This window comes from Puma concolor, chromosome D2, assembly GCF_028749965.1.
Source record: "Puma concolor isolate L17-30 chromosome D2, mPumCon1.1.hap2, whole genome shotgun sequence".
Lineage (NCBI taxonomy): Eukaryota > Metazoa > Chordata > Mammalia > Carnivora > Felidae > Puma > Puma concolor.
In genome coordinates this window covers 35,581,251-35,596,708 of record NC_141677.1, presented here as the reverse complement: position 1 = coordinate 35,596,708, position 15,458 = coordinate 35,581,251, and the positions used below count along the sequence as shown (strand labels likewise).

General features: G+C 35.5%; 1 protein-coding gene and 1 pseudogene across 5 annotated transcripts in view; one reads left to right on the top strand and one right to left on the bottom strand.

Annotated features, from left to right (window-relative positions):
• Positions 1 to 15,458, bottom strand: part of ADK (adenosine kinase) — a 524,109-nt gene that overhangs the window by 469,090 nt on the left and 39,561 nt on the right. For 4 of the 5 annotated variants that reach the window (XM_025917987.2, XM_086680037.1, XM_086680038.1 and 1 more), the window contains one exon: positions 13,566 to 13,640. The exons of the other annotated variant lie outside the window; for it this stretch is intronic. In XM_025917987.2, the coding sequence (XP_025773772.1) occupies positions 13,566 to 13,640 (75 nt within the window). The remainder of the gene's footprint in view (positions 1 to 13,565; positions 13,641 to 15,458) is intronic. 5 annotated transcript variants of the gene reach the window in all.
• Positions 9,935 to 10,186, top strand: LOC147575988 (cytochrome c oxidase subunit 6C pseudogene; annotated as a pseudogene).

The following is a 15,458-nucleotide window of genomic DNA, read 5'->3' as shown; positions in this document are numbered from 1 at the left end:
CGCTTAAACAAGAGAGCCACCCAGGCTAGGTTTTTTTTAATTCAATATTCTCTTCCTTATCTCTTCCTTGACTCTTACACACTGCATTTTAGAGTTAGCCAAAATGCGAGATTTGAGGAAACAGTACCCAAGATTATCCTCACTTCTGGGGTTCCCAGGTGGTTCAGTCAGTTGAGCAATCAACTCTTGATTTTGGCTCAGGTCATGATCTCATAGTCATGAGATCAAGCCCTGTGGAGGTCTCCACACTGAGCATGGAGCCTGCATGTGATCTTCTCTGTCCCTCCCCTGCTTTCACTCTCACAAAATAATTAAATATTAAAAAAAAAAAAAAGGCTATCATCACTTCTGACACCAACTGCAAGTTCTAGAAGTTCCCAAAACCACCCTCTGGCTCTATAATTCACTAGAAGGATTCACAGTACTCCCTGAAAACTATTACACTCACAGTTATGGATTATAAGAAAAGGATACAGGTCAAAGTCCAAGGGAAAAGACATATAGAGCAGTGTCTGGGAGGGTTCCAAATGGGAAGTCTGTCCTGACATCAGTATGTTGACCATATAGACCATTGTTGATATGTGACTATAAGGTATGCAGTACTGCCAACAAGGGAAGCTCACCCAAGCTTCAATATCCATATTTTTTATTGGGGCTTCACTACATAGGCATGATTGATCAACTGACTGCCTCAATGGTTAACTCAGTCTTCAGGTCCACTGATATCATATGACCCAAAGTTTAACCCTAAATCACGTAACTGGTCACTCTGTGGGGTGTGGCCAGCCCTGTCCTAAACAAAATGACACTTCTATCAAGTATGATGTAGATTACCTCTCAGAAGCTGGGGCCAAAGGTCAGACATCTCTTTGGACAAGGCCAAATTCTTTACTACACATATGCCTATGTATGTGTTTATTTATTTACATATGTCCATAAATATACTGATGTGTATATTCATAAACTTCCATCTAGATCTGCATTTTTCATAGAACTCTCTCTTATACTCACTTTACCCAATTTTAGTTAGGTTAATAAACTATATGAAAAGTCACTAGAATAACCTATTGTTATTAATTATCTACCTCCCAAAAGAAAATTATTCTAATTTTATGTGGCACCTGGGTGGCTCAGTTGGTTAAGCAACCAACTTCGACTCAGGTCATGATCTCATGGTTCCTAAGTTCGAGCCCCACATCGGGCTCTGTGCTGACAGCTCAGAGCCTGGAGCCTGCTTCGGATTCTGTGTCTCTCTTTCTCTCTGCTCCTCCATCACTTGCACTCTGTCTCTCTCTCTCTCTCTCAAAAATAAACATTAAAAAATATATATATACATATATAATTATGTTGAAAATTATTCTAATTTTTAAAATGGAACACTGATTTAATTTGCAAATTAGAAAAAAAGGCACTAATAGAGAAAGATTATTTGTTCCTCCACGCAATTTAAATATATTTCCAAAGCTCATAAACTACAACCAAACTCTATATAGATGGTTATTTTTAAGGAAACAAAAACTTTCCAAAACACCTTTAAAATGTACACAAAAAAATAGTACAAACCTATAATTGTAAAAATTATGTGTTAACTAACAAATGCCTCACATTCATTTTGAAAGTAGGCAAAGTATAAATTATAAATATAAAGGTAAATATACCATCAGGACCATAACCCCTACTAATGAAATGGAGCTAGTTCTCGCTAAAATGTACATACCTCTACTTTCTACCATGTCTTTCCTAAAATGATACTAAGTACAGCCTATTTTTTAGTTGGATTTTGTTTCCAAAAGACATGATTAGATAGATGTTCTGTTTTTATATTCATTTCTTAAATTCAAACATAAACATGGTCCCTAGAAAGTCAGAGACAGCAAAATGGTATCCTGGTAGTTCTCAACCTTTTTTCTGTCTGAAGTTGCCAGAGGATAAAGACAAGTGCCTACTCCTATCAGAAGATAAGGAAGGTGGAGACAATACAGGAAAGCACAGACTTTATCCTGCCTCTAGCCTCTGCAGAGAACCTCTAAGTGAAAGAACATTAGATTGCAAGTCTAAGACCTGTGTTACTGTCCTGGTTCAGCCATTAATTAGCTTTTGGAAGTAGACAAGCCATTTAATTTCTCTAAGAAGGATAAAACTACCTATCTCATGTTGCTATGTGGATCAAATAAGATAATACATGAGAGGTGCCGACACATTTACATGCAATACTCACCTCTCTTCCCTTTCCTGTAATGCTTGCACCTCAATAAAATGACTAATTCATCTAGCTTAAATAGAGAAGGAAAGCAATTGAAACTGTTCACATTTTGAAACAATTGCATAACTACAAATTTCCATTAAGAAGACATCAGACAGTTGGGTACAAGGATGTCAATGCGAGCATTATTTAAGGAAAAGTGGAAGCAAACATTATCCAGAAAGTAGTAGATTTATAATGAGTAAGTTATAACACCACTGGGAAACCGGTCAGCATTAAGTTTAAAAAAAAAAAAAAAAAGGAAAAATGGCAATATACTCCCAAAAAGAATTGGAAACATAACACCAAAATGTTATATAGCATTACAGATTATTTTTATTCTCTACTTTGTGCTTTTTCGAAATGTAAATAATTAGCATGTTTTACTTTTGAAACTAGAAAAATCACATTAAAAACAAATAGATATAATACTTTAGAATGGGGTTATAATATTCTTCTGGATGTAGTTTTCACTTAAATTTTTCAACCAATGAACATTTAAGCCTCCGAAGATTAGTTCAAACTTTTTTTGTGTAAAATTTTTAAAATAAATTTTTAAAAAATATTTGTATTGTATAAATATTGACAGCAACAGGTGACAAGTGGATAGGAAAAAAGAGAGAAGGAAGGAAAGGAGGAGGAGGGAAAAGAGAGAAAGAAGGGAGGAGGGCAAGAAGTAGGAGAGGACAAGGGGGAGTACTTTCCTTCAACCCTATCCGAGCTATTAAAGGAAGCACACAAGAATAAAATCCCATCATGGCATTCCCATCATGGGCAATGGGAAAATGGCACTGTTATTTAGGTTTATAATTAAATATCAGAACACATAAATAAAATGTATTAATACATGATAGATAACTATTAAGATATGCTAGATCAGCAGCAGTGTGCAACTAACAGTAATGAAACACAGGTAGGGCCTTAAGATTGAAACAAACATTGTTTATTCAAATGTGCTTTCCCTGAAGATAAGCATAACATAAAATTTCAGACCTACAAAGGTCCTTAAAAATGCTGTCAAGTCCAGAGACAGTCCAGTCATAAATGAAATGGCCAACCCAGTATCACACAAATAGGTAACACCAAGCTAAGACTTGCTTACACAGCAATATAACAATAAAATATTCCATAAATGCCTGCAACTAAGATTGCCTTCCAAGAATTAAGTAAAATTTGAAGAAATCTATAAATACTACCACATGGTCCAAAGAATCCTAATAGTAGTATGCAAAATTTTATAGAATTGGTAGAATCAATCAGATAGTATGGGTATGGTAAGATTTTAAACATGTTTAATTACCCCTAGCAATTAAAAAATAAACATATCAAAACATGTTGGAAAGGAAAAAGGGAGGCCAAAAGTGTTAATCATCACAGCAATGTTTTAAGAGGCTTACCAAGAAAGATTAAAAATAAACCACTGGATTAGAACGAAAATAATAGCAAAAAGTTACAAGATTTATAAAAATAACATTTTAAATTCTCACTAGTAAACTAAATGAGGATTAAAACTCAATTACAGAAGGCTGAAGAAAAAGAAACTAGATTTACACTTAAATAGAACTACACTCTTTATATTATTAAATTTTCTTTGCTTAAGTTTTTATTTTTATTTATTTTTAATTTTGTTTAATGTTTGTTTAGTTTTGAAAGAGAGAAAGAGAGAGAGTGAGTACAGCAGCAAGGGGCAGAGAGAGAGGGAGACAGAATCTAAAGCAGCTGCCAGCACAGAGCCTAACACGGGACTCAACTCACCAGCCATGAGATCACAACCTGAGCCAAAGTCAGACACTTAACTGACTGAGCCACCTGGGCACCCCACTTATGTTTTTATTTTTAAAAATCACTGATAATTATTCAAAATGACTAGCCACGTATTTTCATTAAAGGAAATTTAAAATTTGACTTGGAAGATGTTACTGCTTGGCCACTGGGCCATATCAACAAAATTGGGCCACTTTACATCACACCTGTCATTTCTTTCTTACACTCTTCGATTTGACTTCTGTCCCTTATCATTCCACCGTGATTTACCTACCTGAGGTCACTGCTGACATCCTATTATCAAATCCACTAAATTCTTGTAGGTTTTATGTTACTAGGCATCTCTCTTACGTTTGATACTATTAACCACTCTGTCATACAAACTCAATGACTTCATGAGACCCTGTTTTAGTTCTGCTAAAAACTCACTATTTCTTCTTCAGCCCCTTCCATAATCAATTCTTCTTCATCTATCCATTTATTCAGTGTTCTATCTTCCAACCCGCTGCCTTCACTTTTACCCTTTCTCTGAAAGGCTTATCTATTGGTTGCTTTTATTTTTTATTTTTTATTTATACATATGTATGTACCTACATACATATATAATCTCTATGTCCAATGTGGGACTCAAACTCATGACCCCCAAATTAAGAGTCATACACTCTTCTGACTGAGCCAGCCAGGTGCCCCATTGGTTGCTTTATATACCACCTATTTAATAATTTTGGTGGTGATGATGGTGGTGATGATGATGATGATGATGATGATGATGATGATGATGCTAATAGTATAATAACAGCTAACCTTCATTGAATGGCATTATATCAAGGTAAAATTAAGTATAATGCTTATTTATTATACTTCCCTCCAGCCATGAATCCTCCACCCACCAGAAACATAAATCGAATCCACCTGAATTATCACATATGCATCTCATGCATGAACAAAACTGAACTCAATCTATCCACTCCTCTAACATGTCATTCTCTCATACTCCCTAACTCAATCGTAAATACCACCAAAACCAAAAGTTGGAATGTCATCCCTGACTCCTTTGCCCCCTTCATTACTCAATCATTAAACTTACCTTTATAACAGTAAAATATTATTGAACTTTCTCCAAACTGCATGATCAGGTCACCATCCCTCAACACCACCATCCCTCAACAACATCCCTAATGCTGCTTTATCCCAAAATCTAAGAATCTGGAATTCTGAAAGAGAGAATCAGAAGAGCCAAGGACCATCTTTCTTTTAATGCAGGTAACAAGGTAACCAAGTTAAAGAAAATACACAAAATTCAGGAGCATTTCCAAATACCAGCAATAATCGAAAAAATGTTACTGAAAAAATATTCTACTCACAATAGCAATAACTTTACTTTTAAAATACCTAGGGAGTCACCCGGGTGGCTCAGTCGGTTAAGAGTCCGACTTCGGCTCAGGTCATGATCTCACAGTCCGTGAGTTCGAGCCCCACGTCAGGCTCTGTGCTGACAGCTCAGAGCCTGGAGCCTGTTTCAGATTGTGTCTCCCACCCTCTCAAAAATAAATAAATGTTAAAAAAAAATTTTTTTTAATTAAAATAAAATACCCAGGATAAACCTCACCAAAAATGTACACCTAGAAGAAAACTGTACAATACTGCAGTAAGACCTAACCTGCACTAATATTGTAACAACTCACCACATATCACTATTTGAATTTAATTAATTAGAGGTGCCTGGCTGACTATATCAGAAGAGAGTATGACTATTGATCTCGGGATCGTGGGCTCAACTCCCATGTTGGGTGAACAGATTACTAAAAACAACAAATAAATTTTTAAAAACTTAATTAAAATCAAATAAAATTTTAAAATTCAATTCATCAGTTGCACTAACCACACTTCAAATGTTCAAAACTAAATGTGACTAATGGTTACCATATTGAACAGTACAGACATATAACATTTCCATCATCGCAGAAAATTCTAATGGACAGTATTGCTGTAGAGATAATAATTTGCCCCAGATTTTTCTTTTAATCATTTCTGCATGGTTTGCAGTTTTCCCCAAACACAATTATTTTTATAATTTTTGAACCTAACAAACTTAGCAATGATCACTACCATAAGATGTGGAAGTCTAAAACAAAACAGGGGCGCCTGGGTAGCTCAGTTGGTTAAGCAAACGGCTTCAATTCAGGTCATGATCTCACAGTCCGTGACTTCAAGCTCCGCGTCAGGCTCTGTGCTGACAGCTCAGAGCCTGGAGCCTGCTTCAGATTCTGTGTCTCCCTCTCTCTCCTGCTCATGTTCTGTGTCCTCTCTCTGTCTCAAAAATAAATAAAAACATTTAAAGAATTAAAAAAAATTTTTTTAACAAAACAAAAAAAAACCTAATCATTCTGTAATCCTGTATTTAATGTACTTAGAGACTACATGTTACTAAAATATACAAAATAGCTAGAGGAAAAAATAGAAATATATATGCATAAATAGAAAAATTTATATGGTAAAGATCTCATTTTTCCAAATTAATCTAAAAATGCAATGCAATCCTAAACAAAAACCCCAAAAAGAATTTTTTAAGTACTTGACAAACTCATTCTAAAATTTATGCACAAAAGGAAACAAAAGGAATTTTTATTGTAACAAAATAAAAATAAAGCTGCATTAGTTCAAGGACAAACAGACAAGCAGAAAAGGATGGAATACCTAGAAATCAAGCTATAGACAAATAAAAATTGGCATTGCAGATCAATGGGTAAAGATTGGGACTATCACAATACAGTGATAGAATACTTGATTTCACTTGAGGAAAAAAAAAAAATTAACTGGATCCCCACTTCACATCATATACAGAAATCTATTCAAGTCAATTGAAGACCTAAATATACAAACCATAATGTTAAATACTGAAGAAATATTGAAAAATATTGAAAAATAGCTTTATAAAGAATTAACTATAGGGGCACCTGGGTGGTTCAGTCAGTTAAGTGTGCAATTTCAGCTGGAGCCTGCTTCAGATTCTGTGTTTCCCTCTCTCTCTCTCTCTCAAAAATAAACATTTTAAAAATTTTTTTTAAAAATTAATAATGAAACAAAACAATTATAGCCTTTTAACCTTATATATGGAGTATCACTTTTGATACTCCAAATATTGTTTTACTTCAAACTAATATATATTTATTTACAGAAATAATTCAGCCTGATTTATACAAATAATCCAGCTGTAAATTTTTGGTATTGAATAATCAGCACTGAAATTTACAACCAACTATTATTACTTTGAGTATTTTTGGAGTAAACATTAAGTAATGTCTTTCATGCATGCTTACGTTAATCAAGACTTACCTAAGGTTTGTATGATTACATTATTAAAGATTTGGATTCATAAGAAAAATATATTTCCTCAACTACTCTAGCTTCCTTTCTTAAAACTATTTTCATTTCTAATGAGGATTTTTACTTCCCGATTACCATGACATTAATTCTCTTCATACCTTTACTTCTATAGTATTTACCTAGTGTCAGGAAAAATCAAAACAAAGCTGTCTTATATATTCCTCCACTTTCTTTTGTATAAACCTCTTCTTTACTCTCCATAATTAGATCAACACTCATCTGGCAGTTATTATACATTCCACATTTTATCTCTCCTCATACCCACTGTAACTCTTCAATATGCTAGAAAAGATTATTTTCAACAGCCTACTTTTTTCAAGTTTTCCTACGTATTTTCAGTTACTATATTTTGACAAATTGGACACATCAAAATTGACTAACTTAATTCTTTCAATTAGATAAAGATCCTACATTTTTCTTACTCCAGGAAAAAACTGGCTTTCACAATCTTTAAACAAACTAGTATATTCTAGAAGAAGTTTAATTTTTAAATATCAAATAATTATCTAATTGATACTTCTGAATAGTGGCAATGCTTGTTCTATCCTGGAAACTCTCAATACAAGAAGTGTATTGTTTGAAAACTTAGTCAAGAAGAACTGTTGAGATGATGACCTGAGCCAAAGTTGGATGCTCAACCAACTGAGCTACCCAGGCACCCCCCAGATACCTTTTTTAAGTTTATTTATTTATTTTGAGAGAAAGAGAGCACAAGGGAAGAGCAGAGAGAGACAGAGAATTCCAAGCAGGCTCCACACTGTCAGCGCAGAGACCTACTTGGGGATCAAACTCCCAAACCATGAGATCATGACCTGAGCCGAAATCAAAAGCAGGACACTTAACTGACTAAGCCACCCAGGTGCCCCAAGGCCAGATATTTTTTTAAAAAATCAGAATCAGAAAACAAATTCTATCCAAAAAATTTTGATAGTTAACTCGTTTTCACAGTGTAAGAGACTAATAAATACATATTTATTCATTTGCTTAGTACCCAACTATTCCCAGAAAATTTATTTTTACACAGTTCAAATATAAAAAACACTTAACTAAATATGGTCTGAAATGTAAATTAAACACAGTCTAGTGAAAAAATAAGGAATACTTTCAAAGTGTATTTTGGAAAAAAATGTTCTGGAACATAAGAATAGGAAAGTCTCTACATTTATGATTAGGATCCAAAACCTTGCTTTTTATCTCCAAGTACTGACGTCAAAAATCAAGTTTAAAAATTAAAACTCAAAACAAAAATACTAAGTTTCAGCTTATTTAGGATGAGCTGCTAATGAAACAAAGAAGCGACTTGAGCTCTCTGTAGTATCAGCACACAGCTGTCAGATCACAACCATTCTGATCACATCTGCATGAACTTTTAAAAACAAATATCCTGGGGCGCCTGGGTGGCTCAGTCAGTTAAGCGTCCAACTTGGGCTCAGGTCATGATCTCACGGTTTGTGAGTTCGAGCCCTGCGTCAGGCTCTGTGCTGACAGCTCAGAGCCTGGAGGGTGCTTCGTATTCTGTGTCTCCCTCTCTCCCTGCTCCTCCCCTGCTCATGTTTGGTCTCTCTGTCTCTCAAAAATAAATACACATTAAAAAAAATTTTTTTAATAAATAAATAAATGCAGGGTGGCCTGGCTGGCTCAGTCAGTGGAGCATGTGATCTCGGGGTAGTGAGTTCTAATCATATGTTGGGTGTAGAGATTACCTAAAAAATAAAAAAATCTTAGCCTAGTCAGTTGAGCATGTGACTCTTGATTTCAGCTCAGGTCATGATCTCACAACCAAAGTGGGACTCTTAACCGAATGAGCTACCCAGGCACCCCCTAAATAGACAAAACAATCTTAAAAGACAACAACAAAGTTAGAGGGCTCACACTCTGTCACATTACTTCAAAACTTACTTCTGCAATAATCAGCTGCAATATCAAAACAAAACAGTGTGGTAGTGGCAAAAGGAAAGACATAAAGATCAATGGGAAAGAATTGAGAATCCAGAAATTAACCCACAAGTCTATAGGCAAGACATCAGTCTATATAGAGACATAAATATGAGTTTGGGCCCTACATCAGTCTCTCTGTTGTCAGCGCAGAGCCCACTTTGTATCTTCTATCTCCCTCTCTCTCTGCCATTCCCCTGCTTGCATGTGTTCTCTCTCTCTCTCAAAAATAAACATTTAAAAATAAATAAATAAATTTGAATGAGAGAAAGAGAGAGAGAGAGAGAGAGAGAGCAAGCAGGGGAAAGAGAGAATTTTAAGCAGGCTCCATGCTCAGCACAGAGTCCTTCACAGGGCTGGATCCCATGACCCTGGGATCATGATCTGAGCCATTTCTTATTATATTACAATAGGCCAAATTTGCACATTTATAAATTCTTGCCTGATCCTTTGACATACAAGTTTACCTAAAAGAGTTATAGGGGTAGTTTCCAGGACATTAAAAAATACAATTTGTTAACAATGGTTGTCCCCCCACCAAATCAGGTGTATTTTTATGTACTAGCAATGAATAATCCAAAAGTAAAATTAAGTTTGGGTTTGAAGATGGTGTTGAGGAGAATAAATACCGTGACTTCCAGTGCTTTGCTAAAACTTCAGATGCAAGGCCTTCTGGCTAAGCATCTGTAATTTCGTATTGTTGCAACATTCATTATAACCCTGGGGGTTCCAGCTTCCTAAAAGTTTGCTGTGGACAAACCAGAAAGAAGGTTTATGTAGATTTCTACAGAAATTATGATTCCCGGAAAAGATTTTGAGGAAATGATGAAGGCTGGTATCTTTCAGAGAGCAAAGTGACTTTCTTTCGGTTGGTTCCACGGAAGTTGGTCACTGACCTATATCCCTGAACTATGAAACATGAATATTGGACTATGGAATAGTTTCTCTTGATAAATAAACAACTAACAAGTACTGTGGAAAAAAACAAACAAAGAAAAATAAACTTAATAAAACAATTCTATTTACAGTAACATCAAAAATAATGAAATACTTAGGATTAAACTTAACCAAGAAAATGTAAGACTTACACACTGAAAACTACTAAACACTTTTGAAACAACTTAAAGACAACCTAAATAAATGGAAAGACATCCCCTGTTCATGAACTGAAAGACTTAGTATTGTTAAAATGTCAGTACTTACAAAACTGATCTACAAATTCAGTACAGTCCCATACAAAATGCCAAGTGCCGTTTTTGCAGAAATAGATAAGCTGATTCTAAAATTCATATGGAATTTCAAAAGATTCCAAATGGACATCTTTTTTTTTTTAATGTTTATTTTTGAGAGAAAGAGACAGAGTACGAGCAGAGAGGGGCAAAGAGAGAGGAGACACAGAATCTGAAGCAGGCTTCAGGCTCTGAGCTGTCAGCAAAGAGCCGGATGAGGGGCTCGAAATCACAAAGCACAAGATCATGACCTAAGCCAAAGTGGGACACTTAACCGAGTAAGCTACCCAGGCACCCCCTAAATAGACAAAACAAGCTTAAATTAAAAAACAACAAAGTTGGAGGACTCACACTTCCTCACATTACTTCAAACCTTACTACTGAAATAATCAGCTGCAATAATGAAAACAGTGTGGTAATGGCAAAAGGACAGACATAAAGATCAGTGGAAAGAATTGAGAATCCAGAAATTAAACCTCAAGTCTATAAGCAATTGATTTTCATAAGAAGTACCAAGAGCATTCAATGGGAAAAAGAATAGTCTTTTCAACAAATGATGCTGAAATAACCAGATTTCCACATGCAAAAGAATGAACTAAACCATTAACACACAACTAATAAAACAATTAACTAAAAACAAATCAAACACCTAAATTTAAGTGCTAAAACAAATCTTAAATGAACACATACACATTGTGATTCTGGATTTAGCAATGAATTCTCATTATGACAGCAAGAGCACAAGCAACAAATGAAAAAATAGATAAACTGAACTTCATCAAAATTAAATATCTTTGTGCATCAAAGGAAACTATAAAGAAAGCAAAAATAACCCAAAGAAAGGGAGAAAATGTTTACAAATCATTTATCTGATAAGGGGGTCTATTATCCAGAATATATAAAGAGCACTTACAATTCAACAACAAAAGACAAACAACTAAATTCAGAAATGGGTGAAGGACTTTAACATACATGAATAGCACATGAAAAAGATGTTTAACATCTTTAGTCATTAGAAAAATGCAAATCAAAACCCACAATGAAATATCACTTTACACCCACTAAGATGGCTATAATTTAAACAAAGGAAGGGGCGCCTGGCTGGCTCAGTCAGTGGAACATGTGACTCTTAATCTCGGTATTATGAGTTCAAGCCCCATGTTGGGTGCAGAGATTACTTAAAAAATAAAATATTTAAAAATAATAAAATGGGGTGCCTGGGTGGCTCAGTTGGTTGAGCATCTGACTCTTGACTTTGGCTCAGGTAATGATGCAAGGGTCGTGGGACTGAGTAATGCATCCAGCTCTGTGCTGAGCATGGAGCCTGCTTAAGATTCTTTCTTTCTTCCTTTCTTTCTTTCTCTCTCTCTCTCTCTCTCTCTCCCCCCACCCCCTCCCTCTGCCACTCTCCCCTGCTTATGCTCTCTCTCAAAAATAAAAAAAATTATAAATATTAATTAATTAATTAATAAGGGAAAAGAACAAGTTTTGGCAAGAAAATGGAATCCTCATACATTATTGGTAGGAATATCAAAGGGTGCAACCATGTAGAAAAGTTAGGTAGTTCCTCAAAAAGTTAAACACAGAATTACCATGACTCAGTAATCCCACTCCAATAGATACCAATACCATAGATTAATGAAAATACATGTCCACACAAAAACTCATACACAAATGTTCATAGCAGCTTGATTCACAACAGCCAAAAAAGGAAACCTAAGTGCTCATCAACCAATACAGTGTGTTGTGTGTGTGTGTGTGTGTGTGTGTGTGTGTGTGTGCGCGTGTGTACACAATGGAATATTATTTTGCCACAAAAAGGAATGAGTTACTAATACATGCTACAACTTGGATGAACCTTGAAAAACATCATGCTAAGTGAAATAAGACAGACACAAAAGGCCACAAACTGTTTCCATTTATATGAAATACAATGGCCAAAATAAGCAAATCCATAGAAACAGAAAGCAGAATGGTAGGTCCCAAGAGATCAGAGCATGGAGCAGAGGTGGGGAAAGGGCAGGCAGGGATAGTGAAATGATTACCCATTTCAGGTACAGTTTTGTTTTTGGGGTGATGAAAATGTTCTGGAATTAGATAGCAGTGATGGTTGTACAACCCTAAAAATGTATTGGCAGTCATTGAATTACACACTTTACAAGTGTTAAAATTATAAATTTTAAGTGAACTTTACCTCAATTAAAAAAAAAAGTGGTTGCCCTTGGGCACAGACAGAACTTGCTTCCTCATTATAAATCCCTTTTTTACTACTTAATTTTTTCTTTGTACCAAATGGTGTCAAACAGCCAGAAAAATAAACACAAACTGATTTCTCAGCTAAATTTAAAACATCAGAAGTTACTATTAAGGGAGAATTAATATAGAATGATCACCTCTGAATTATGTCCTGCATATTCTTCTTGTCCTCTCTAATCCTATTTCTTTTCCCATTTATGTTATAGCACCATGACAGATGTAGTTCACTGATAACAATTTAAAAATTTGGGAACTAAATCATTAGGTAAATCATATATACTTCTTCCTTGCAGAGAATAAAAAATAAATTTCAGGGACACCTGGGTTGCCCAATCAAGTTAAGTATGTGACTTCGGCTCAGGTCATGATCTCACAGTTCGTGAGTTCAAGACAGACATCAGGCTCTCTGCTGTCAGCACAGAGCCTGCTTCGGATCCTCTAGCCACCCCCTCTCTCTCTGCCCCGCACCCATGCACGTGCATGCAGTTTTTCTCTCTCTCTCTCTCTCAAAAATAAACTTGAATTAGTTAATTAATTTCAAGTGAAACTAGCAACAGGATTGAACAAATGTACCTAAAGTTTTCCCAGAGAAAACTGTGGTCAATTCATAAATAATTATAGTACAACTTGCTATTAATGACATTAAATTTCCTGAGTTTTCCTCCAATTGAAAGTATTAGAGTCCAAAGTCTTCAACAGTTTTTCTTTTGATATAAGTTTCACATAGTACATACAAAGAATTTAATACTCACTTATCAAGGAAATCCTTATCCACTACAGCAGTGATGTCAAGAAGAGGATTTCCCATCCCAAAGAGAATATTTTCACTAAAAAAAAGCACACAAAAATGCAAGCACAAGTTAGAAATACTTCTAAAAGTAAGCTGATGTATAAAATGCACACAAATATAAAAATATGTATCTTCACTTTACCTCAAAAATAAACCTAACATGCTAGTTTATTAAACCTTTGATTTGCTTTTTACATTTCAGACAACATTTTAGAGGTAGCATAAGCTATTTAGAAAGGAGGATGACTTTCAAATTAGATCAAATAGAAGAAACCAGATCATGTGACCTTTTTTCATAATATTCAACAGCTAATGACCAAAGCTAATTAGACTTTTTTTTTTTAAGTTCTATCATAACAAAAGTTCTATACCCAACAAACATGACAGATAATTAACTTTATTTAGCTAGTAAGATACCCAACTACCAAAAGTGATTAGGGAGGTTGCAGCAAGTCCTCCAGGAGTCCAGCCAAAAGCCCCACCTTGGACAAACTGAATGTGGTGAGACCCACACAATGAGTATCACAGATAGTGAAATTTTCAATTACGTTTAACAGACTTCAAAGAAGTCTATGTTCCACAATGATCCCAGTGTAGCTCAAAACCAAGAGAAGGCTACAACTCCACCATAAGAGATGCCTTAAACAGAAGCCCAACTAACAGCAAGAAATGGACCAGTGGCCATGGTTGGGTCAGCCTCAGTGGGAAGCATTCTTCTAGGTTTTTCAATGAAATTTGCCTCTGTGTAATCTCCCGTTGGTCTCCAGTTTGCTGAAGACCTCTTCCAGTTGCCTCCAAACCAGTTTCTATCTTCATCACATGGAGACTATCAGTAATATCAATACTACTGGTACCCCAGAGTTTCTTTAAGAGAATAAAATATAACCTACACTTATAATCTACAATGATTTAGAAGACTGAATTGCAGTATCATATTAAAACCACAGTTTGGGCAACTATGGCTGAATACATAATAAAGAGGTATTTGTCCCTTGGTTCTTTTTTCTCTCCCCTTTCTCTTTTTATTTTATAAATTTAATTTTTTTTTTCAACGTTTATTTATTTTTGGGACAGAGAGAGACAGAGCATGAACGGGGGAGGCGCAGAGAGAGGGAGACACAGAATTGGAAACAGGCTCCAGGCTCCGAGCCATCAGCCCAGAGCCTGACACGGGGCTCGAACTCACGGACCATGAGATCGTGACCTCAGGCGCCCCATAAATTTAATTTTTTTTAACGTTTATTCATTTTTGAGAGAGACAGAGCATGAACAGAGGAGGGGCAGAGAGAGAAGCAGACACCGAATCCAAAGCAGGCTCCAGGCTCTCAGCTGTCAGCACAGAGCCCAATGCAGGGCTCAAAACCACAGACCGCAAGATCATGACCTGAGACGAAGTCAGACACTTAACTGACTGAGTCACACGGGCGCCACACCGCTCCCTTTTTTCTGTTTAAAGAAAGCTGAACGAGGGAGAGTTAAAAGAAAATACAATTATCTATTCAGACTTAAGTTGCATTTATAATCAGAAAAAAAATCTAATATAAAAAGAAAATATCTTAAGTACTTAGAAGATAAAGGATCAACAGGCAGATACATTAAAACTTGGCCATCATTTTATTAGAAACTTCTCTGCCTGATTTGTGTATTGTTATTCAAACAATAAAAACTCCTAGAATTTGCTTTTTTAAAAAAAAAGCATGGGATGTTACTGGGCTGCTTGGCTGTTTCTTTTTACTCACCCTTTTTTGTGTTTGGTTTAATGCATACAGTCATGAATCCACCACCAGAATCAAAATATGTAACATTTCTAACACCACAAAATATCCTGCTACCCTCATATCAATCGCTCCACCCC